The sequence below is a fragment of the Corapipo altera genome, unplaced genomic scaffold (genome assembly GCF_003945725.1).
Source record: "Corapipo altera isolate COAL_440 unplaced genomic scaffold, ASM394572v1 63, whole genome shotgun sequence".
In the NCBI taxonomy this organism is placed as follows: domain Eukaryota; kingdom Metazoa; phylum Chordata; class Aves; order Passeriformes; family Pipridae; genus Corapipo; species Corapipo altera.
Genome location: NW_020884928.1, coordinates 2,158,370 through 2,183,771, shown reverse-complemented (window position 1 = coordinate 2,183,771; position 25,402 = coordinate 2,158,370). Strand labels below are relative to the sequence as shown.

The 25,402-nt window shown below is 36.2% G+C and overlaps 1 protein-coding gene across 7 annotated transcripts in view; it reads left to right on the top strand.

Annotated features, from left to right (window-relative positions):
• The window catches only part of MLLT10 (MLLT10, histone lysine methyltransferase DOT1L cofactor), a 123,154-nt gene that overhangs the window by 86,271 nt on the left and 11,481 nt on the right, over positions 1-25,402 (top strand). For all 7 annotated transcript variants that reach the window (XM_027658797.1, XM_027658799.1, XM_027658802.1 and 4 more), the window contains 4 exons: positions 2,348-2,526; positions 17,970-18,087; positions 19,422-19,494; positions 23,995-24,149. In XM_027658797.1, the coding sequence (XP_027514598.1) occupies positions 2,348-2,526; positions 17,970-18,087; positions 19,422-19,494; positions 23,995-24,149 (525 nt within the window). The remainder of the gene's footprint in view (positions 1-2,347; positions 2,527-17,969; positions 18,088-19,421; positions 19,495-23,994; positions 24,150-25,402) is intronic.

Genomic DNA, 25,402 nt, shown 5'->3' with positions numbered 1-25,402 from the left:
AGTGTGTGGATAGGTCATATTTGTCCTGTATTTTGCAACAGCAACAAATAGTGTTTTTAATACTACTGCAGCTACTGGCATCAAATATTAGCTTACCTCATTCCACTGGCAAACTAGTTTACTGCTTGTTTTTCTTTTGAAATATTTTTATGCCTGTGATTTCATAACTATCTGCTTGTATTCCAGAATTTTATTTTTAAGAGGAAGAATAAACCTTATCATTAAAATAGAAGCAGCAGAAGCTCTGCAGTTACTAAATGTGTAAGATTTTTAAAAATTAAGAAAAAATCTACAAGAGCTTTAAAATTTTGGAGTTGTTTTCCCTTTCTGGCAAAATATCCTACTTTTTTAGTACTTGACTCTCACCAAAAATTTTGTTTTCTCCTCTCATTACTATTGATATTTTATGAGAGTGATAGTATTTGTGGTGATGAGCTCTTATGATTTCATCCTAGGTGTTGTGCTATTTCATTATTTTTACTCTTAAAACGTATGGTTCCTGAAGCCTGATAATTGCCTGAGAATCTAATATTTTTCAAGAATGTTTGTATGTTTGTTTTCATGCATTCAAAAAACAAAGGGGCAAATCTCATCCTTTTTATTAATTTGAAATCGCTGATTAAAAGCAGATAAATCTTTTGAGGACCTGGGCTATATTTCAGCTTTTGTGGTTGTAGTTGTATCACATTTAAGAGTAGACTCAATATCAAGGCTGTTTGTTAATCATGTTCATTTTGGTGGTGTGTAGGGACAAATTAGAGCAGGATCCATAAAACGTACCGTGTAGTTAGATGAGGCAGATAAAACTGGGAAAAGATCATCACAAAGTGAAGATCTTAAAGGATCTTAACTGCTAATAGTGCCAAACTGTAGATTTTGGGGATGGTGACAAAAAAAAAAACAACAAGGAGGGGGAGGTGTACTAAGTGGGAAAAGATACAGAAGTCAGAAGAACAGCAGAGCAGGTATTGAATTACACTGTAATGAAGAGATTGGGGAGAAGATGACAAGTCACTAACCTTGGTTAGGCAGGAAAAAAGTGTTGTCAGGATGTGTCTTCAGCTGTTTTTTCATATCTTCTTTCTCTGCTGGGACTGGCTGATTTTCTCTTCCATTTTTCTTGACAGTTAATGGAGGCAGGGAATTTAAGATGCATCAGTGTTTGCATATTATGTGTGGGTTTGGATGATGTTAGTCTCCCTTGACTGCCTGTGCTCAGAGGGATATCTGGGTGGCAAGTGGTGTTTTAACATTGAGTATCTTCTTATTGTCACTGCCTTCTTCAAATCCTTATTTGTATGAGTGACAAACTAGCTCCACCCTTTGCCTTCTAACTGGCATTTCAGTTCTGTTGCTTTTTTTGATCTAACCATGTTCATTCTACTTCTGTTTACTCCCTGTGGCACTCTTCCTCTAACTGCAGTTCAGTGCTACCATGCTTGATATTCCTTGGCCAGCTGACAGCTCACTTATCTAATGCACGTGGAGCCTAACGGTTTCATAGACAGGTACTACTTCTTGTCCTGGGCTTCTGGTCAGTAGGGGTTTTTTTCCCAACCTCTATAATGAACTTTACCCTGCATGTAGATGAACAGAAGTAATGGCTTCACAGAGGGGTATGAACTCTTCCTATTTAAATTGCTAACGTGCAAGTCTGACTAATGTTAATGTATTTAGTCATTTGTTTGTTGACTGTTCTAGCAGAAATGTTAGTCAAGCATTCATATAGATCATGGATGGAATTTCTGTTTGTGAATAAATGAAATACCACCAGTTCTACGGGCAAATCTGAGTACTTCGTCCTCAGACTTGCTGTCAGTATTTTTCTGAAAAAGCACAAGCAATCCTTAGCTGCCAAAATTACAGTTTTGGATAAATGTATGTTGTTTAGAAACATTTACTTTAAAGTTAAAAAGTATGTTTTCCATTTGTGTGGTGTATGTTCAGTTATATAGCCCAATACTTCATTCTTTACTTAACAGTAATTCATTTAAAGAACAAACTCTGATAGCAGACTCGGCCGAAGGCAGGCATTTTAGCCAAAAATTCTGCTACTGTTAATATTTGAGCAGTTTGTAACGCACATAAGTGTTTGATTTATCACACGTTTTACAAAAACTTAAAACTGAATCAATCTGTGTTCCCTGAACTGTAGAATGTCAAATGACAAGAGCACTTTTATCAATCAGCATGGTTAGAATTTCAACACAGGAGCTTTCTGCATTATGTATTAAGTGATCTTGTTTGTCTTGATTAATTTTTCTACTGCATATTTACATGGTTACTAGAAAACAAAGGGAGGAGGAGAGAGAGAGATGCATGTAATCGTTTTTGTAATTTTTTTCAGGTATTTTTAGCAGCAATGATGTAGCAGTATCATTTCCAAATGCAGTATCTGGCTCAGGATCTAGCACTCCCGTTTCCAGTTCTCATTTACCTCAGCAGGCTTCAGGGCACTTGCAGCAAGTGGGAGCTCTATCACCTTCAACTGCGCCTTCTGTAACTACTGTTTTTGCTGCAACTCAGGTAAACTATCACAAGAGTTTAAGATAGCAAACCATGTTATTGACCTGCTTATTTTCAATATTAAAAGGAACCATAATTTGTTTGGAAAATAGGTTAATAAACATTGTATTTGTTGTGAAAATGTTGTAGTGACTAGAAGTTCCCCATGGTATTACATAGTCTCATCTTTGTTGAGCACATAGATTTTTTTAAAAAATAGTCTGAGGAAGTGTTTAGTAATAATGACTATATTATGACCAGTAGCAAAAATTTTATTTACAAGTTGTCAGTGCTCTAACCAATGTCTTTTATCAGAACCAATCAAGAAAGGATTTAAAAGAGGAAAATATGTAAAGTTTTCCATGTTTTATGCAAAAATGCTGGTATCAGTTAAAGAACAGAGGGTTTGTTTGGGATATTTGACAAATGGGCAATTAAGGCTAGCCCTGGCAAAGAGATGGCCTTGATAACAAATGAATGTTGACATGGTATAGTTTTGTATATGAAAGGTCATGCAAATGAAGTTATGTAGCTCTTGTTTGATGATGAAGGAGTAAGGAAGGCATGGGAGAAGTGCAGAACGGTGGCATAGTAGAAGTAATGAACTAGAAAAAATGTCTTTATGATGTATTTTGATATGATATGATAGTATGATGAATTTTTAAGTTGGACAAGATTACATTAGCAAGACAAGAGAGTACAAAGTTGTAGTTGGAGAAAGCCACCAAGGTTAGTGTGCAAGTATGAAGGAATGCTACATTGGACAAGATGATTTTATATTTCTTGTTTCTTATATTTTTCATTTTGTGATGGGAATCTCTCTTACAATGAATGTATCAAATACATATCTTTTTGTGTGCATACAACCAATCAGCTTTTAAAGAGTCTGCAGTGATTTAAGATAGTGGATATAAACATGAAGAATAAAATCAAGCTTAATATGTGTGTATGAGGATGAGTGTAGTACATATATAGCAGCAATACTATGTGAAGACCAACACAGAATACATTTCAATGTCAAATAACAAGTTGGTTTAGGTGGCAGTTCATATTTTTAGATAATTCTTCTGAACTGGTTTCTTAAAGATATAAGGTGGTTTCACCCAAAAACACATCTCTTTTGCACAAATTGATAGAAACTACTTTCAAGAAATGAATTAAAAATATGGTGCTTTGGCAAGTTCTCTTTTTTTTTTTTTTTTTCATTTCCAAAGATCATTACACAGTGTTACTCACTGAAGACTCTTAAATTGAACAGTCTGGAGATACAAGGAGAAGTTGTGTCATAGTTTAGGAGCAGGTGAAAAGATTTAAAAAACCCAAATAAGTCGATGCTCAGTTTCCACAGTGGAGAGGTTTGCCATCAGTGTCTTGGAAAGACTTGGCCTTTTGTGTGGCTCAGTGTACTCATAAATGATCTGGGGAAGGGAGGAGGAACAGATGCCAAGTTTCCTGATTCTGATGGGTTATGCAATGAGCCATTATGAAGATCAGCTGTCACAAACTGCTGAAAGACCTCACCAGCCTGTGTTGACAAGGTAGTAAGAGGGCAAATAAAGTCCATGTTAAGGGGAGAGGGCAGTTTCTATTCAAAACAGATACGGTACATGCCACAAGAGGTACAAGAAGAGCCATGGCAGTGAACAATGGCAAAGAACATCTTTATAAGGAGTGAGTAAATAGTGAAGGACTCTTGGCCTGAAAAAGAGACACTGAGATGGGATAAGACAAAGGTCTGTAAAATCAGTTGACATGGAAAAGTTAAATAAGCAAGAGTGGTGCACCATCACTTCTATTTGTTAACGTCTGTCGGAGGATAAACATCAAAAAGCAATGGGACAAACCTCATATTTAGCAGTCAGGAACAGAAATACCATAGTATTTTTTTAGCTCTTGTTGTCACAAAGAGAGAGAAGTATACCCTAGGAGATAGACTTTCTCTTACTGTTTAGCTGAACTAGAGAGCCCTCCATAGGTTAAGTGCTTGAAATTCCTGTCCTTTCTTTGGTTTTGTTGTTTGGGAGTTGCCTTGGGGGCTTCCCCCCCACCCCCAAGAAGCAAAAGAATTATGTATCTTACCTCACTACCAAACTTGTTTTCAAGTGGTTGCAGATTTACTTCTCAGAATCTTGGTCACAGGTACTATCATTTAAAGAGTCTTTTGGTTCTGAACTATACAGAGAGATTCAGATGGTGAGAATCTTTGGTTGACAACCTTAAAGGTGAGGTCCTGGCTTTGAACAGAGAATTATCAAAGTCCTCCACTGCTTCAGTGAGTCTTTTTTCAGTATAAGGTCCTTACTAGTTTGAAGAGATTCTGTCGAGAGAGCCTAGTTTACCATACTGTTGTTCTCCAATTGAAGCAAACCTTTTTTTTTTTGTTCCCCCCCCTCCATTTTAGCATAAATGACTGATTACATGTGAAGGGTTAGGGTTTACCTACTTAGTTCTGCAAAGTTTCATCAGAGTGCAGTGTCTACTTAGTGGGCTCTTGTGGATGTAGCCCCAGTGTTTACCCACCTCTTGACCATGGAAGTATTCAAATAACAGTGTGCCAATATATTTTTTGTGTAGTGTTCTGAAAACTGTCACCCTGGGTTTTAAGCTAAGCTACCTCTATAGCAGGTAAAAAGCAGTAGTTAAAAAATTAGGTTTTACTTAAACTAGTATTACTTAAGAGAGCAAGTATAACCAAACCTTGGCTGCTCAGTTATCTGGTCAGGGTGGCAGATGTGCAATTGGAATGGTACTAAAAATTGGAATAGCCTCTAGGATCTGCTGTTAAGATGTATCCTGTAAGATTTCAGCTGTTTTCCTAAATCTCTATTGGGCATTTGTAATTACGATTTTGGAGACATCATAAATTTACCAATTTTTGATGGATTTTTTTTTCCTTTTTTTTTAAAAGACAGGTTTTTCAGAAATTCTAAAGAGAAGGTCTTGGGAAAAAATATGTTTCCACAGAATTAGTCTCAGAATTAGCTGATATATATTTGATTAGGATGGTATGATAGGCCCCTAATACAGAAAATTTTGTTCATAGTATTAAAAAAACTTGCAAGCAATTGAAAGCAACTGCCCTAAATTAAGTAATAATAATATTAAGTAATACTACTATTAAATTTAATACTACACAAAATAACTTATTTTTAATAACTTTATATGCCCATATAAAACTTCAGCGATTAGAACTTCAAAGTGCTGCTTTTCCTTCAGCAACTAAACAACACTGATTTTAAAGCTTAAAAAAATCTCACAACTTGAAAATCCTGGATTTTGATTTTTTCATTTTATCGACCAGAATGATAGTTCCCATACTGTAATTTTTGTTTGTTTTTAAGACAAAAATATAGTATGGGCCTTGTTACAATCCCGTTTTCTGCCTCATTCTCTTTTCTCTCATGCCAGTCATAATTTTTATTCCAATCTTATAAATCCAGAAGACATTATTAACTTGTGTTTCATGCTGTGCCATAACTGAATTTAAGTGCTGGTGTTGTTCACCAGGTGGGAATCATTGGACTAGTAAAAATGCCACTTGCTGGAAATGCAGATTTTTTGCATCCTGTTCTTTTTTATATGTCTTGGGCATAGCCTCACATAGATTACACTGCTTAATTCAAGGGAGGCTTTATTAGCATAACAATGCATTTAATAATTGTAAGAATGTAGGAAAAAAGGGATGCAGGAGAAAAAGGGAACAGTCCAGTCCACACAAATATTTGCTCCTGGTTTTCCATGAATTGATCCTCTTGACATGTTTGTGGATACTGCCTGGTTTGTATGTAACAGCAAACTACTATATCCCAAATGTCTGTCTTTCCTCTCTGAAGTGTATGTTTAACTTCTACATGATCATGTAAACTTTATATGTGTCCTCTGTTAAAAAAACCGTCACTTTCTTGCATTTGGATTTCGAATATAGTCTGAATTTTTTCCTTTTAAGCCAACTCACAAGTTGCACCACTCTAAGGTCCTATGCTCAGTTTTTATCTCAAAGATTTCGTTGTGTTTCATAATTATAGCAAAAATGTCTGTCAGCCTGTTATGCTGTTCTGTAACAGTTTGCTGTATTGCTCTTTCTGATAAGTTATTCTTAGTGATTAACATATGTTCATAGAAAAAGCAGTGACCTGGGAGCCTCAGTGTCTTCTGGCATTGCACAGCAAGATTCGTTTTATTTGTCAGCAAATGATTGTTAGATTGAAAAATTATTTTTTCCCCCAAATTTTTGCTTAGTAGATTTAGTATTATATAACTGAATGTTTGCTACTTCAGTTGGGATTGAGACTGAAATGGGTTGAGCTTTCTGTTCTTTTTGATGACTTAAATGAGTGAAGTTACCCTCTTGGTGCTCTATGGTCGATTGTTTCTGAGGTCTCCATGTTCTGAAGGCAGGATCAAACTGCAGGATTGGAAGTAAAGGTTTTGACTGGGTTTTATTCAGTCATTGATTATTAAACCTGTTTAGTGTCTCAGACTGTATTGCTTTTAAGAAAAAATGCATTTAAGTGTTTTGGCATCTCATTTCAGTAGTATTTTTAGTGGGAGTGGAAATGGCACATAGTAGTTTGCTTAAATATACAGCCTTTTGCTTTAAAACTTTATAGCTCATCAAGTTTTTGGGTTTGCTGTCATATGATTCAGTAAGGTAGGATCTTTACATTAAAGTAATCTCAGTTTATTCAGAAATTTTCAGGATTTATTCTTTTGACAATTCAATATAAAATTTTGACTTTGTAGATGAATTTTTTCATTCTACTGCATGATGGTATCTCTTAGTGACTGTAATAAGCACATCTGTGAGGCATTTTCAAGCAATATTGCATACACCGGCCACTAACCTCTTCTACAGATACAATTGAAAAGATTTTCTCTTTCTTACTTTTTTTTTTTTTCTGCTGCTGCTACTGGATTATTATTTCTTCTTTTTTTCCTCTGCAGCTTCTGTTTTATTTTCTGCCTAAATTCCCAGCCCTTACTTTATGCCTTGTACTTCCTTCGCCACAGAGGCAGATAATGAAGAAGGAAAAAACCCAGAAGTGTCTGTAACAGCAGTCCTTGTAGCTTGCACAGAGATAGGGAAACTGAATAAATAGTTGCTGTTTGTTATTCTTTTACATCCAGGATTTATTTGTGATGACATGATAGGGCCACTTCTGCGTAGTGTAATGAAGTACTGCCTCCAAGGTAGAGACGTGATAATTGGGGAGGTAGGTGCTGCTGCTCGGTTGCAATGCTGAGTGAAATAAGTTTCTTTTTATCGCTTCCATTGTCCCCTCTGAAGTTCGTTTGGCTTTACTCCCCTTAGGAGCAGTAGAAAAACAGCAGGGTTTTCTGTAGCATTCATATAGTGGTGGTTATCCTTCTTTGTCTGATCCAGCTTTTAGAGGGAGATAAGGCTTACTTTTTTCCAGTAGATTTGGAGTTATTTGTTAGCAACAGAGGAATGTGAAAGTTCAGGAATCCTGAGATTTTTTTCAGATTCTGAATGTAGGGCACATGATGTTTCAGATGCATCTGTCCTGCAGTTTATATTTTCTCACTTTCTGAATTAATCTAGTCCCTAATTTTGGATCTCTGTAGTCCCCTGCTCTTTCTCCACGTCACCATCTACACTATTTTTGGCTTCCTGTTCTAGTGGATTTTTTTTCTTGTCATAGTTTAAGTCTGCTCATCATTTTGCATGCTATCAAGGGACTTTCTTGTCCTTTTTATTTTATATTCTAGCACTCATGGGAAAATAAATGAAAGTACAGGAAATAGGAACTTTATACTTAGTTCTTGTCCCTATCAACAGAGAAGACAGGAGCAGTTTCGGGACTATTCTTATTTATACCTTCCACAACAGGAGTGGAATTATGAAGGAATTTAAGAGCACATCTTAAACAAATACCCTTTGTTTCTTTGCTGAAAATTAAAGTTGAGCGGAGTTTTTGCAAGTCTTCAGCAGAGGGATTTGGGCATTTTCATAGGACAGTAAAATGCATCTTCCTGATTCTTCCAGGTTTACAGTTGTAGCCTCAAATTATGGATCTCACATTCTCGAATTCAGTATGGCCAAGGAAGGTACTCTTGCCCACTTCTGTTTCCCAGTCTTGCTCAGGGGAACATGCTCTGTTTCCTGCTGGTTTGGTGTTTGTGGTGGTTTTTGTTGTTGGTTTGGTTTGTTTTTTAATATTCAGCTCAATGTAAACATGAGGAAGGAAGGAAAGTTTCAGGTTAATAAGCATCTGAATTTTGCTAGAGCTGGGCAGGCTGGGAAACAAGGCAGCAAGGGAAGTTTCTGGGCCATCCTCCCTGTGGATACTCTAGAAAATGGTGGGTCTAACAGCTGTTAATGTTTAATGAACTTTTCTTTGGGGAGTAGAATGAGTACACAGAACAAGACGAGTTGCCCCCAGTTGCAGGACTTTGGGATGTGACAGTTGTGACAATCTCAGACTGTGGTAACCTGCGTTAGATGGTTGGCTGCTTAAGTGAGTTTCCTGCTTCACTCCTGAAGGTGCACATCACAACAATGTGGAAGTTAAAAGTTAGAGTTTGCCATGCAAAGGAACTTATCCTATTTATATTAAATTGCATTAGACAAGTAATCAGAGATGATTTCCAGAACTTAGGAAGAACTTGACTCTCATTTTACATTTTTTTCAAGCCACTTTCTGAAGTCTATTTCTTCATATAGAAATCACTGAGATATTGAATGCCATAAGAGCTCTTAGGTAGTCCGGAGTGCAGATAGGATAGATTTCTACTGCATATCTGCAAAGCTAGTAACAGCTGAGTGCCTTGTGGTGACACCTCTCACTCCTTAGTAATTAGTCATTAAGGTAAAGCATAGACAGTGATTATGGCAATATGTTAATATATTGCTAAGTTTCTCCAAAATAAGCAAGTTCTATTAGTTCATTTTTTAAGTTCAGTTTCTACATTGTCATACAGTATGTGGTGGTGGTGTGAGGTTTTTTTGTTTGGTTTGTTGTTTTTTTTAAAATGCAAAACAGTACCCAGTTTTACCAATTTGCGGTCAGTTTGGGTGTATTTTCTGCATTTTTCTTTTTAAAGATGATTTGTAGGAACTTTAATATGAGTGAAAATTAAAAAGAGAATAATAAAACATCTGGAGGTAATGATGTTGCATGGCTTAAGCAGCATCCTTCCAGAAAAATGAAATTGTGCCTTTACTGTGGTACTAGAATTCTCTAATCAATAGAAATGGTGGATACATGAAAACCAGTTAACATATTTTATGTTGCTATCCAAACACCTTGATGATAAAGTCTCTTGAAAGAGGTTCCTGCTCACCGAGTCAAAGGTAAAATATCAACGTGGATCACAGACTGTTTGGATGCTGAAATTTCTTGGTTCTCTTTGTCTCATAACTTAAAAAAAGATCTAAAAGGAAAAGTCAGCACAACCAGAACAAAAAGAAATCATTCTTAATAGAATATGTTGCTCATCTTCGGGACTCACTGCCACAGGAAATTGCCAGCTCTGGAGATTTAGAAAGTGTGCTGAATGCATCCCCACAGTATGTTGTAGACAGAGAGGTTTAATATTGTGGTGTAAGGTGTCAGTGCTAAACAGTGACTTTTCTTCCAATATATTTGTGTCACAGCCACTTAAATTTGAGTCTTGCAAAATTAAAAATGTAAAAGAACTGTGCTAGTAAAGGTTTTTGCTTTGAATTTTCTTGTTTCTCACTTAAAAGAGGTTTTAATTCCTTATTACTTCTAGGAAAACGGGTAAAAATCTAATTTTCTTCTCATGCAATCTAACTGAGGATTTTTGGGGTGGGGGTGGATGAGAGTAGCAAGGAGCAAGAATTTACAGCCAGAGGGAAAATTCCTTCTAACATGTGACTCAAGTAGAAGAACAAAGGAATCATAGTTGCAAGTAATCTAGTATTTAGCCCAATGAAAATCTTTACTTTTTGTGTTTTCCTCTTGCTTCAGTAAGATTGTCTTCGCGTAGACTTATGCAATATAGAGGTAGTCTGAAAGGCAGTTGCATGATTTTGCACAGGCTGCATGCTGAGACAACTGCATCAATGTTTCGGTCTAGCAATAAATGTTTTCTGCCTTCAAGCTGAAGCTTATTTAGCTTGGCTTATCTGGTGCTGCTGTAGCAACCATCAGTCTCCAGGCAACTGAGGCACACTGACCTCTTCCTTGAACTGAGTGTAGCACTACTTCAATTTAGTTGCCTGAGACAATAGTAATAGTGTTGAATGTGAAAAATGTGAAATTTTCTAGTTTGTATGCAATGGAAATAATAAAACTATTTGGATGGAACTGAACGTGTAGGTCTGACTTGGAAAAGATTTCAAGTTTACATGGTGTGTGCTTTGTTACAAGCTGCAAAGTTGGTTGCTGAGTCAGTGTCCTTACAGGCCTTCTATAAATGTTGAGAATCTTGCAAGCATTTTTACACAGCAGCAATTCTGCTACTGTAGGTGTTTCATCAGTTAAATAGCAAAGACTGTTGAGGTTTATTTAGTTACTTAAAATGTCAATGTTTGTGAACAAGTAGCTGATTCTATATTATTACTCTTTCTGAAATATAATTTTTCAAGTAGTTACTTTTCTCTCAGATCCATTATTTGCCATATTACAAGTGTCTGGCTTTCTTTGGGATACTCATACGAAGAAAATAGATTACTGAGTTTTTTCCCTAATAAAGCCATTTTCTCTGCTAGTCAGTATGAGAGTGAAATTGAGATTCCTCATAGGTAGGTTAAGGTTCTTAAGAAAAGCAGATTCTTGGGCAAGACAGCGCTTCCATTGTCTATGTAGAGCACATACAGGTTAAGTGCTATAAAGAGAGAGGTGGATGGAAAGGATGGAGGAACAAACTTGAGGTAAAAGGGATTTGTGTTGAAATGATAGTTCTGTTTTCAGTTAGGTCTGTAGGGGAGCTGGAGGAACCCCAGGGTCTTATTTCTGTAAAGCCTCCTTTGAAAAAAACCACCTAAGCCTACTACAAAACAAACAAACAGAAAAACCTAGACAACAAAACCAACCAACCAAAAAAGAGCTCTTAATGAAGCAGCATTCTGGTTAGTTTTTGTACAAGTCTCTTTTTTATGTCTGGTATATAACTAAAGAGATTTTGACTGTTAAAATATTATATAATATCCAGGTTAGTTAACATGGAGGAGAGGAGTAAACTAGTAGTACAGTTGAGGTTATAGTGTTTTCACATTACTGGAAGATAGGCCTTCTATCCGTGTGGTTTTTAATGACTTGATGTGCCCTCGTTGTACACTGGGCAGAGGTATAAATTAGTTTCTGTAGGTGTGCCATTAATTTTTCATTTTGCCTTTCAAATCCCACTGTGTTTCCCAGTTGCATTCATTCATACCTTTCTTGGAAAATACTTGAGCGCTGCTGTTTGAAGGTTAGATGGTTTCATTTAATTGAAAGATTTATTTGTACATTTAATCAAAACAATTGATTCTCAAAGACAGTATTTGATTATTTGCTTGTTCATAAGTGAGAGTCTTCATTACAGCTGGAAGTTCAAAGTTGTATTTTAGTTAGTAACAGAAAAAGTACTAATGATGTGAATATTGTATCCATACAGGACTTCATAAAACTCTTTTTCTGACTTAATTTTAACTTTTCCAACCTCCTAATTAAACTTTTAAAGAGTTAATTCTTTTATTTCAGCCAGGTAGTGAAAACATTTATTGTGTAATTGGACCTTGATTATCTGTTTAAGAAAAACCTCGGACTTTAAGGGCTTCAGAGTGCTTGGATGGTAAGGATGACAGTATGGGAGGGTTATCTTTTTAATCTCAGTATTGCTTTCGTAGAATGAATGAGTAAAACACTGCAGTGGCTGCTGGGGGTTGATGCACATTGATGATGTGTGATAGCAGGTGAGATGAGTTTAGCTGTAAAGATTTGCTCTGTGCTTTCAGTCATCAGTAGTTCCTGTAGTCTGTTTTAATCAGTTGGTCAGTATAGTTTGCATGAAAATTAATTATTAATTATGTTCAACTTATAACTTATGACAGCCAAAATGTGTATTAATAAGATGTAAATGAAAGTATGAGTTTAGTTAATATATATAAATATTTTAAATATAAATATCATGCTGCAGATTAATATTGTGTTGTGCTATTGTGTTGTTTTGAAAAGATTATAATTTTCAAAAGAAATGTGGAAACAGTGCTTGATTAAGGATCTTCCAAGTTGTCCTCCATTCCATCTGTATTTCTTGGCATATAGGAAAATAACCAGGAATTTGGAATTTTTTTTTTTTTCATTAGAAATAAGGTCTAGATAAGACTTCTAAGCAAATTCATATTTGTGGTGAAAATTTTGAAGGGTTGTGTTGCAGCAAGTGATACATGAGACGTTGTTGTTGTGGCAGACCTTCCTCTTGGGCTTCCTAGATGCTTTGTTGTGTTGCAGTTACCTGTGGTCTGACCACCCCCCTGTGGGTGTGCGTTGCCACCCCAGATGAACAGCTGACCACAGTTCAGAGAAGGCAAGTGATGTTGTGTATCAGTGGTTCCCTCACATCTCCTAAATGAAGTTAAAGGTACTGAAAGAAAAAAGGAAGCAATAGCATAGTCTTCCCATTGCCTTCAGTACCCAAGCAAAGGCCTTAAAAATTCCAGGGATAAAAATAATATTTCTTCACTTGTCCAAGTTAAGCTAGGAAGCATAAGACCAGGCTACTTTTGCTGCTGTTGGTTGACAGGCAGCTCTTTTCACTTCTCAAGAAAAGCAATTAATTTATATATATGCATATTATCAATTTTTTATTATAATTATGTGCCTAGCATTAATATGTGTTCATATCTAAGCTCATTTAATTGCAATGCAGGTTTTAATTAATTAATACATTGTTCAGATAAATGTTGCTTGTCATAAGACGAAAATACATGAGCTCTAAGATGACTTCTAGATGAAGTAAGCTGATGTTAATACTTGGTCTGGTGCTTGAATTTCCTTTCATGTTTCATGAAGCTCGACAACTGCATGGAAAGCATTAGTAACATCTTCTCAGAAGTGTAACAGAAAAGCCTGCAGAAAATGTAGCTTTTAACTTCATCTACATCAAAATCTTTTATACTGCTTTCAGTAGTAGTTGGCCATAACTAGTTGTTTGTGGTATCTAATGCTCTTTATTTCTTAACTTTGTGTTAATAAGAACAAGGGGAAGTTTTGTGCTTTATATCCAGCATCGTGCTGTGATGAAGAACCTAGTATGATTGGTTAATGGTATGACCCCAACCACAGGAACAATGATATGTTTTTATTTTAAACAAGAAATAAAATTAACCTTTGAAATTATTTCTGACAAATAGATATTGGCAGAAATAGGTAATTAGGTGATCTGTCAGTAATTGTAAAGCATCATGATGATATAACACAAAGCTACAATATCGCAGTGACTGTTTTTAAAGCAGAGGGGAAAAGGGATGTTGATTGGATATAAACTGATTAAGAAGCTGTCTTGGAATTGGTTGTTCCGGCCATCCTTGTTGTCCTATCATGAAAGGAGGAGAGTTCAGTAATGGTTTAACTACAATTAAATCCCTCCCCTTTCTTTATGGAAACTCAACTGTAGGCATTTCAGCATTAGCCTAAACAATGGTTTTGAATATGTTAAGCCCCTAACAATTAGGGAGCAGTTTGGGGCATTGAATAATGTGGAATGATGCAATTGAACCTGACAGCTTCAACAGTCAGCCTACTCATGGGACCCAAAAGTTGTTCACACTTGGTTTCATCTCTCATCACACGCTGAGTATTAAAACCTTACTGGTGTGGAGCTGAGACAGAAATGAGGCCTGTTATCAGAAAATATTTCATAGCATAAAACTTGAAAGGAACAGGGGAAAAGGCATGTTCAAAGGGTCTCAAAAGTTTTGAGACCTAGTCTAGTTGCATACAGCTAAGTATTGCCTAATTTTTCTCCCTTTAGTTTTTTTTCTGTTTAAAGAACATGAAACTTTTGAAATGAACAGACTGCTTTCCCTGGAAATTTTAAGTAAATATTCAGTTACTTGGGAAACTTTGTAGTCATACTGTTAGAGTAAAATACAATTTGAGAGTCATGCAGATAAATACAAAACTATTTTAAGTGTTTTGGATTATATATTTAGTTAACTTGCAAGTCTTGTTCTTTAATTAGAAGAATATACTTGCACTTTCTCTCTTGCTGTAGAGGAAGTGTTTTTAAGCATCAATCAAATATCAATCATTTATTCTTATTGCATGTGCACATTCTGTGAATTACAATGCATCGTCCTTCTGTGCTGCTCTGCTGCTTATGGCTTTACTGATTTATTGAACATGCCATAAAGGAAAGCAGTGTGTTACGTACCTCTAGATGGGCTTAAATCCTTCTGCTAAAATATTTTTAGGAAAATTTGCTGCCTTTTCAAAATAAATACTTAGCAGTCTCATTTTTTCATTACTTCATACGTTTTTATCATGTATTGCGTTGAGTGTTTAAATGGTATCAGTTGAAATAAAGAATAATACAGCTTTAAAAGTTTTGCATTTTAGAACATGTTTCAGTCCTGTGACCTTAATATGTATTGACAGGATGATTGCGCATTTTTAATAAATGCTTGCTACAGCTTGTTTCGACTGTGAGTGAAACATGAAGCTCCTATTTCACCTTTAAATAATGTAGCACTCCTCCACCTCCTCTACTTCCCTGTCAGATGAAGTTGTCACATACAGAAGAAAGCTTCGCAAATCATTATTCTTGTCATTTTACGTAGCCGTTTTAAAAAAGTATTTTCTAAGTTTTTAATTTGCCTCCAACTTAACTTGAACAATTTTATTGTCTTTTTTCTGTGAGAATTGCATAGGATGGCACTAGAACTTTGGTAGTTCCAACTTGTTGTAGGACACCTTTAATATTAAGTATAAACAGGGGTTAAGTCTCGGTGAAACCACCACTTGTGAAAAACCTCAAGTTCTTAGATATTGTTTAAATCCTGCTAAGTCTTTTAATCTATCAACCCACTCAGCAAACATTGTTTAATTCCTTTGATGTCTTTTGTTTTGTGATGTGATGGTTACTCAACAAACTTTAGCAACTCCCTTCAAGATACTTAAATATTTTCAGAAAGTTCTTAAAGCTATTTGTGCATGTTTCAGTCAAATTAACACATATTCTCCTTGCTGATTATAGCTACCCTGCCATCATAAACTAATATATAGTTGCTATTGCACATTTAAGCAACCTTGAAGTGAATTACATGGACTGAGTGAGAGTAGGTGTACATCTTCTGTGCAAAATGTGAGCAGTACACTTAGTGGAATTAAAAGAAATCTTTTAGAGAAATATTCTAAAACTGAACAGAAATAAGACCTGGTGTTTGGAGTAAAAAAAAAAAAAGGCACAAACTATATTAGTAGAATTCATAACCTCAACCAGTCTATTTAAACTAAGTATGTGTAGACTTTTATTTTGCTAGTCTGACCTTTTAGATATGGTTGAATGGTAATACTGGTTGAATCTCTTAATATTCCATTCTGTAAGGTTTCTTCAGTGAAAGGATTTGACAAAAACCTATATTGTTTTTGAAGTGTTTTCGGTTTTGAGGGGAAAGCAGCTGAAGGTTGGTAGTGAACAGTAATAGTTGAGTTGGAATTGCAGTATGGGCATTTGTTAAAGAAAATAGCAGGAGCTGTGCAGTATTGCTGCCTTTGTCGGTCAGTGTCACAGTACTAATACATACTGTAGTTCTGGAAGCTGTTGTATATAGGTGGAAGTGCCTGCATTGTTTTTAAGACTTAGAAATAATTCCGATTAATTCTACTAAAGATACCCAACCAAACAACCAGAAATAACAGCCAGATGTGAATTGATGCTCTGGTTCCATGTCTAGCAATCTTGCACATACCTATAAACTGAAAAGTGAAAAAAACCCTGATCATTGTAAGCAATTACTTGTGGCTTTTTCTAACTTTGTGACAGTAGAAGAATGTAAGTATCAGGCACAATTTCTCACCAGTATGTAGTAAATAAAGCATCATTGAAAACAGTTGTGTGAATTCATAAAAGTCCATTCATCAAGTTTAATATGTTGGCTGAAAGCCAAACCTTAATGGTAGTGTGTGATTCTTTCCAGATACATAGTTTATACTCTGTAATATTTTGCTGTAATAACCAGTATGTTTCCCCTGTCTCTTGTGTGCAGTTATCCATGTCAAAATGTCCCAGAAATTGAGTTCCTTACTGTTCACCTGCTTTTTTTGTTTTTCAAAAAAAGTTTCATGTGTAAAGGTTGTTTACATTTTCTTAGCAGATTAATTTTAAAACCAGTGATCACACAGGTTTGTGTATCTTCAGTTCCACCCCCCACCCCACCCCCATTGCAGTCTTTTCTTTGTTCTGAAATAATTTTTTTATCAGGTAGGAAAATACCTTTTAAATAAGCAGCCGTGCCTTTATTTCTTTGATTGCCTGTCTCTGCAACTCAGCATTTGACACAAATCTTTTCTTCGAAAGGGAAAAAGCATCAGCAGCCAAAGAAGAAGGTATTTTTATTGCGTTGGATTATGCAAGATTTTGGCCAGCCTCCTTAGCTTCATCTGTTCAAGGGTTCATTTTCGCTTGTTTGGCACAAGTCCCAGCAGAGACCTTCAGAATTGTGGTTAGCAACATGAATGAACACAAACTTTGGGAGCTCTTCAATAAGTAGAGCTGGCCAACTGCCAAAAATACAGTTCCTTATATGGGGTCAGGGCAAAGCTGTGATTCCCCGAGCCCCCTATTGTATAGAAAACATACTTGTAATGGCTGTTTGCGTTCTTTAAAATAAAAACAAAACAAAACAAAAAAACACCAGGCTTCCAAGTCTATCAAAATAGGAAGTAACAAAATAGTGTGCACGTTTTACTAATGACGGAGCCGAGCAAAGGAAATATGGCTCTGTGTAGTTAAACTATAGAGCTGAAAGTTGGACCTTTTGACCTCCACAGCCGGCTTGTGATGTAAGGAACCCAAGCATTTGTGAGACATCTGTTGTCTACCTGCCCTTATTTTGTAAATGGTTTAATAAGATTAAATAATTAGTAGGATAACCACATGGTCGCCATGCTACTAAGTCCTAGCATTGAGCGCATACTTCAGGATCGCAAGGAAATCTGCCTGTCCTGCTACACTGTGGTTGTTTTAAAATGCAGTTTAGGTATTTTTAATATTTGCCACAGTACTTTTTTTACTAGAAGGATTTTTTTTAATTGACAGATCTTGCCAACGACAAGTACAACACACTTTAAAACTGACATATTTTCAAAGCACTGCAATTCTGTTTCTGTACTCACAAAGGAAAAATATTTTTTTCTTTTAAATACATTGGTTTTAAAAAACATTCAACTTACAAAGACAATAATTGTGCAGTAGAAAGGCTTCTTTAAAATACATCTAGCATTTCTCCCCCTTTTAAAACAATGATTCAAGTTTTAATCGGTTTCTTGCAGGCAAACACCCTACCTGGATCTTCTCTCAGTCTGCCTCCATCCCACATGTACGGCAATAGGCTGAATCCAAATTCAGCCATGGCAGCACTTATGGCTCAGTCTGAAAACAGCCAAGCAGGTAAGCGTCCGCTGCCGGCGCAAATGTGCAGCTTCACAGACCTCAGTATTTTTAAAAAGATTGTTAAATTTTATTTGTGAGCTCTGCTCGGCATTTGGTTATTAAATGTCTGTACAAAGTTGTTCTGTGCTGGAAGTAAATTCTCAGTTGTTCTGTGGAACAGCGCGGGTTTTCTTCCCCCTTTTTTTCCCCTCGGTGTGTGAAATGTAAATGTTTAAGCAGAGCCATCAGCAGGCAGGAATGCACCAGTGTCTCCTGTGACTCCTGTGATTGATGCGCTCAGTTCCCGGCTCTTTGCAACCGGAGTAACACAGCTCTGGGTTTTGTCGTGAATAGTTGAAACCTTTATTTGCATAATTCATGAAATTGCATTACATACAAGTTCGTGTGAAAGAGATCCCGTTAGAGAACTTGTGCAGCGTTTAATAATCCTGTGAATATTTACCGGTTGGCATTTGGTACTGGAGGCTCTCCGCTGCGGTTTTAATGAGCCGCTGGCTTTGCTTTGTTTCATTCCCTCCGTAAGGATTTGTTGACATGTCGTAGTAGTCATGCCTGTTTGGGGGAAGGGAATGAGTTTAGCAGTTTACCAAGAATGGATCAGTCATGTCTTTGCCCTCCGAGGGGTCGGAGGTCGCTTGACTCAGAATAGGGGGAGGGCAACCTTGAAGGGGGCAGATAGGGTTATTTTATTGAGAGGCCATAGGGAAAATAACCCTTTTGAGTCCTTCCAAGCAAAACGTTTTCATATATTTAATGAGGCCTTTTTTGTTTGTTTTACTACCTTTTTAGCAAGGGGCTTTCCTATGCTTCTGCTTATAAATAGGAATTAGTGAATTATACGCTTTCATAAAGTTTTCAGTAAATTTGCAGAATAATGTGTGCTTGTTAGATGGCAGCAGTAAGTTTAATACGTTACATATTTTATGAGTTGTTTTGGGATGCAAAGTGTTAAAAAAATACAGAGCATCAGGATTTGCTGTGATAAGCATACAGATTAGCTGTCCACAGCTGTGATTCATTACTTTCACCGTACAAATTAAAAGTGGCTGAGGGGAGGGTACTGCAAATGCAAACCACGCTTCTGTGCTGTAAAACTGAAAGGAATGAAAGAAGTGAACATAATCCATGGCCTGGTACAGCCTCAGAAATGTGTAAGGACAACACCTTACATGCTACAGTTCAGCAATCTTAAACTAGTTACTTATTCACTCTTCAGCAGTTACTACAGATAGAAGTTGAGATTTAAGGTATTTTTAAAATATCTCCATGAGATATTAAAACTCTTATCTAAGAAAAGGTGATTTATCAGCTGTGAAATATTTACACTGCAGATCAAGATCTCGGAGATAATAGCCGAAGCCTTGTTGGCAGAGGAGGATCACCCAGAGGAAGTCTCTCACCACGGTAAGCGTTATTTACATTGGAGAGTGCAGGCAGAGGAAATGTTTTAAGATTTGGAAACTTCACTGTCTTTTTGCTAGTAATACTGAAGTGTTTTAAAAGCCTATGTATATAAATGTGTATACACACATGTATAAATATCTTTATTTTTATATAGATATATCCTTCTAAAAAAAAATCCCTAATATACTCAGAGAGCTAAAATTGTGCTGAAATTTACTTTTATATCAACTGAAGTTAGGTTTACAAATGAAGGTTTTTAGGTAAGTTAGTTTACTCCCTTATTTAAGAAATGGAGACTTGCTCTAGAGGGATTTATCTGTCATTTAATCCACGTATGCTACTTACCTCCTCAGAATTGTTACTACAATCATATTTTAGTCATACTTGCAAAAATTCCAAAATCTCACAGACTTAACAATGATCACACAAATAAGATGGTGTGAGACATTAAATATAGTTAAAAATTTCAAAGAAATATTTTCTTCCCTTAACCTCACAACTTCAAAATATGCAGCAATTCTCTGTAGAAAAAAGAAGTACTTTTTTTTGTTCTGCTGCAATTCACATCTACTAGAAAAGTTTGAGATAAAAAATCTTCTGGAACTGTATCACATTATTTTGTTTTAAAATACTTACTGTTAAAATTTCAATATTGTGTTTTAAATACTTCAGTAGTATTTTCTGCATATTTTAAGTGAATCTTTGTTTTTAAAGGGCTTTGTTTTCCATACTAAATCCCATATGAATTAAATTTTGTAGTGGTATTACTGTATTGTTTTTACTTAGGGACTGATCATGGGAATTTTATCCTGAAAAGGATTTTAGGATAGCTAAAAAATGGTAGTTACACAGGAATAGCATTGCAATAATGAATTTTATTGTTATAGCATGTGTTTATTACAGTAATTTATAACAAATATCTCCACATTAGGTAATTTAATGTATATGCCTGGTGTTGTTGATCTTGTATTCTGTTTCTTAATTAATCAGAAGACATCTTGCTGGATGGGGTGACATTATCAATTATCATGCTTAGGTGTTAGGATTACCTTGTCATGAACTTGCTTTTAAGCTTTCCAATATGTGTTGCTTCTAAAATAATAAATAGAGAATTTACAAATGAGTTTAGACTGTTTTCTCATTATAAATACGTATACATACCTGAGCACATAAATTTATATATACAGACAAGGAGGTTCAGAGATGCTCTGAAGTGCTCAACAGTTAGGAAATTCGAGAACTTTGGATTATATATTAAGAAGTCCTCTTATGCATACATGTTTTGCTAATTATGAATTTTAATGCCTTCTTAGTTCATATGCAAAGACTTGGTGTTTGCACAATTTGCATAGGTCGTAGCTGTGTTCAGTTTGTCTTTTGGTCAAATATTCGGGTAGGTAAACTTGTTAAATATGATGCTTCTGTAGCGTGGATGTTCACGGTATATACAGTCCAGTATTTGCTAGACGGTAAAATCCCACCTGTTTTCAATGTGGATGGTAAAGGAGAACTGAATGATACGAAGGCCACATCAGTCCACAATGGCAAAGCTTCCTGCAGTGTGTGGAAGCTGAAGCACTTCACAAAGAGCAGACTGATTTTGCTTGGCAGTCGGATTGTTCAAAAGCAAGCTAAAAACGGGAGGAGATGGGGAGTGCTGGGTGACAGAGGAAGGGGGAGGAATTGCTGCTGTTACAGAATTCAAAGATGGAAAAACTTAAGTCTGAATTACCTAGCATGGAAAAAATTTAGAAAACTTCAGGAACTCATTCAGTTAAGTTCAGTAGTCAGCAAATTTCACCCTTGGTTTGGGTGATAAAAAAGATTACATGTATGTCAACGATGTCAACATTTCTGAAATGTGTAGGTAACTCCCCACCTTCCCCACTTCAATAAATAAGTAACTGATTACTTAAAATATGGTTTATAATGAATAAAAAGCTAACTTAAAAAATCTGCTATCTGGAAACTTTGCAACTCTGAATGTTACCTGCTTTATCTATTAAAATGATTTTGCTGCAAGTTCTGACTGTTCCTTTTGAAGCTTATGAGATACATAAATAACACACTTCTCTTAAAGAACCATGTGATTTTCAGTGAGTTGCTTAAAACAAAAACACTTGCAGAAACATTCGTTTGCTGTTGATGATGCAGTTGATTGCAGCTCTTTGGAGAAGACATATGTGACTCATGAGCTTGTATGGTCATTTCCAATTCACATTGTTGTATCTTTGTACCCCAATATAACCACAGCGTTTGATGTTTAAGCTGTCGTATTTTAACTTTTAATATACATAAATATATTAGAAATATAAATATACCTGGTATTTGTGAGCTGTTTCCATTTTGCAAAGGAATTACTGCTTTTCCCAAGGTAGCACTTAAACTTTTTTTTACCCTGTAGTTAACCTTAGATTTCAAAATGTGCTGTGTGATACCTGCATTGAAATCTGTATGTGTGCTTATATCTAAATGCACTATTGTTTCCAATTAATGCTCTAATATTATGAGTAACTCTACCCCAAATTTAAACAAAATACATTTGTGAAAGCAAGCAAGGTATGAAACACGGAATTCCCGTGACGGCATCATATCAGTGCAGGCAGCACGTTTATAATCCTGTTGGAAACTATGATCAAATGCTGTTTGGAATAAGGATTCAACTCTGGTGTGCAGGAACCATATCGTATCTAAAGGATGAGGTAGGGGTTCATTTGGAAGATGATGGATTGACTAATGTTGCAATACATACATAGAAATCTAGATTTTATTTTTTTTTTTTATTCTTCTCCTGTACAGGCTTCCAGTGAAGGATTGCAGAAGTTATACAGTCATGTATTGCTTTGTTTCTACCTTTTTGAAATTGATAGGAAACAGTACAAAGCCCAGGAAGAATTTTGTTGGTGATTTATAATTCAAACAGCGCAATCTGTTAGAGTAGCATTATGCACCCTTCAGAAGCACGCAGACAGAGAGAGAGAAGTTGCTGGGGGAGTTGATTGGTGGTTTTCTGTATTTGGTTTTGGTTTTGTTGTTTCGAGTTTTTTTAAAGTGCGTTGTTTGTGTGGAGTGTAAGTGTAGGCATAAGCCTTCCTTCTTACAGCTTCAGCATATCCTGTAAACAGCCAGTCTTAAGGCTGGTTTTGCCATGTCTGTGCTGAACTGTTAAATGCTGTTGTCATCTCTTGTCAAAAAACACCACCTTGGTTACTCATTCATCAGGGCTTTTGTTTTAACAAGTGCTTTTCTTTCATTCTGTATGGAAAAGAGGAATTATTTATAAATACTTACAGAGCTCTTAAGTCACCTACTTATAACCTTTTCTCGTAAAAATCGCTTTGCTCCGGTGCCTACAAAATGCTTGACAGTCATTAGGTAGCTAATGTGCTGTGACCACTGCTTATTACGGTAATCATAATTAACACACCGATTTCCTGAGCTCTCTGTGTTATCCTGTACTGGGACTGTGGTGGTCTTGTTGGTAAGTCTCCACTGTGGGTAAACAGTACGGCTGTGACCCCGTGATGGCACCAGTTGCTCACGGTAATAAGTAATATATGAGAATCTGAGCTCACTGGAGTTGACTAAAAAAAAACCCCAAACAGCTGACAACAAAACCAACAACCAGCTTTTAGTGGGCCTTGGTGTTGATCCTGTGTGAGGAATGGGACCATGCATACGTGAGACCAGAAGCCTGAGTCAGAAATACACCAAACATCTGGTTTTGCTCACAAGTTGAATTTTACCATCCAATGCTAAAGAAGTCTTCTTGTAGGACCTGGGAGAGATACCCACCTTTCTCAGTGGCTGAATGCTGAATATTTAGTTTTCTCCTGAATGAGAAAGGACATGTGGCAAGGGGATTATTCCTTGAACTATGTGTGATTATGAATGGAAAAGGAGGTATATTAAGTGTGCACAGGACAGGCAGAGGATAACACAACTTTCATTGCATCCCTTGTGAAAAAATATTTTCACATAGTCCCTCAAAAATCTGGGTTTACATTATTGTTTTTAGAACAATTAGTTAGTGGAATTATATATGGCCTTACTTTGTACTGATTTTAATAAACGCTTTTTATTTTCCCCAGTTTTCTCTAGGAAAGGTTTGAAGTTTGGTGGTGGTTGTTTTTCCCTCCACCTACCAAAGACAGGTGGCCTGTGTATCCATACATATAATGGTTTCCTGCTGTAGAAGTGCATGTTGTATAATTTAATTCAATGCTATTTGTCAGTTAGTATTTTGTTAGTTTGTATGCAAGAAGAGGTTATGTGCTTTCTCAGTATAAATTCTCACACTGTAATAATACATCTTTTTTTTATTAAAGCACTGACAGTGTGTGAACTAGGAGTTCTTAGTGATGTTGATGAATTAACTTAGTCTTGGAAACATAAGATACGTAGGTGCTAAGGGCTGATTTAAGAAGTTTCAACAGCCTTTTTCCAACGCGTTTCCTTTCATTCTTTTCTTTAAACAATAAATTGCAATATTTTCAACAGATCCCCTGTGAGCAGCTTGCAGATTCGCTATGATCAATCAGGGAACAGTTGTGGGGAGAATTTGCCCCCAGTAGCAGCCAGCATAGAACAGCTTCTGGAGAGGCAGTGGAGTGAAGGACAACAGTTTTTATTAGAGCAAGGCACCCCCAGTGACAGTAAGTACTCACAGTCTGTTTATTATGGCTTTTGTTAACTGTTACTCAGAGCTGCTATTCTGTGCTTGTCCAAGAATTTTAACAAAATTTATTTTCTGTTGTGAATTGAAATATAACTGTGGTGTATAGTTCTAACACAGTTCTTAATGCAGCACGTGGCATCAGTAGGTGACAGACGACTTCTCCGTGGCTATCTACGCTTTTATGGAGGGAGAAATTGTGTCAAGCAAGAGCAAGTAACTTGCAGATCCAACTGGTCAGCTGAAGGGTTTGAAAAAGAATTCTGAACTCTTAGATCCACTAGTGTAAATATTGTAGTACACTTCCCCAGTTTTCTTTATATTGTGTGATATAAATTGGCATAATGATTTTTTATTGTTCTATATTTCATTTTTACATCTAAACTGCCTACTTGTGTTGCTACTTGAAAAGAAAATATTTACAAATGTTAAGAAAGGTATCCTACTGAGCTTTCTTGTCTTTATTATGTTCTGCCTTTCTTGTGAAGTTCTCAAAGCAAGCAAATATGATTTTTCAAGTTATGTTTAATAGAGTGGAATAGTCCAAGAATGAATACATTAAAAGCATAAGTGATCAGGAGATCACGTGGGTCTCCATATTCAACAATATATCAGTATCAAAGACAATCATTGACTATGTTAAAAATTTTTTTGATTCCAGGTTAGGCTTTGTGTTTTATTGAACATATTATTCTTCTCGTTGGTAATGTAAAGCGATATCTAGTTAGTATTTTTATGAATGGTATCCTGACAAAAATGCTAATTGTGAGGAAATTCATGCAGGGATAATCCTTTAAACATGATAGCTGGAGGACAGGTTTAGCTAAGTCTTATTGCATCTCATTTGAGCTCACTGAGGGTTCCTTTGTATGTTCTTGAAGAGGAGGGATAAAAGCTAAATCCTTGGGAAATGACCAGATGTGCCTATACCAGTAGACTTATGTCTGTAGTAGGCCCAGAGGTCATGTTAAACAAATACAGTTTAGAATTTAAAAAAAAAAAAAGGCTCTCCCTATGGCTTTACAGTCACACTCTAGTACTAGCTGGGAAATCCAAGTTCTGAAACAAAATCGGAGTTTGAGAAAACTGTGCTTGGTAAAAATCAGGTTAGTACAGAAGGTGATGCCCTTGTTATGCAAAAGGCGGGGGGTAAGTGCGGTGCTCACAGAGTGCTCCCTGCTGGGGGATTCCGAGATCGCTGCTCACGGCTCCCAGCAAGGTGGGCCCGGAGAA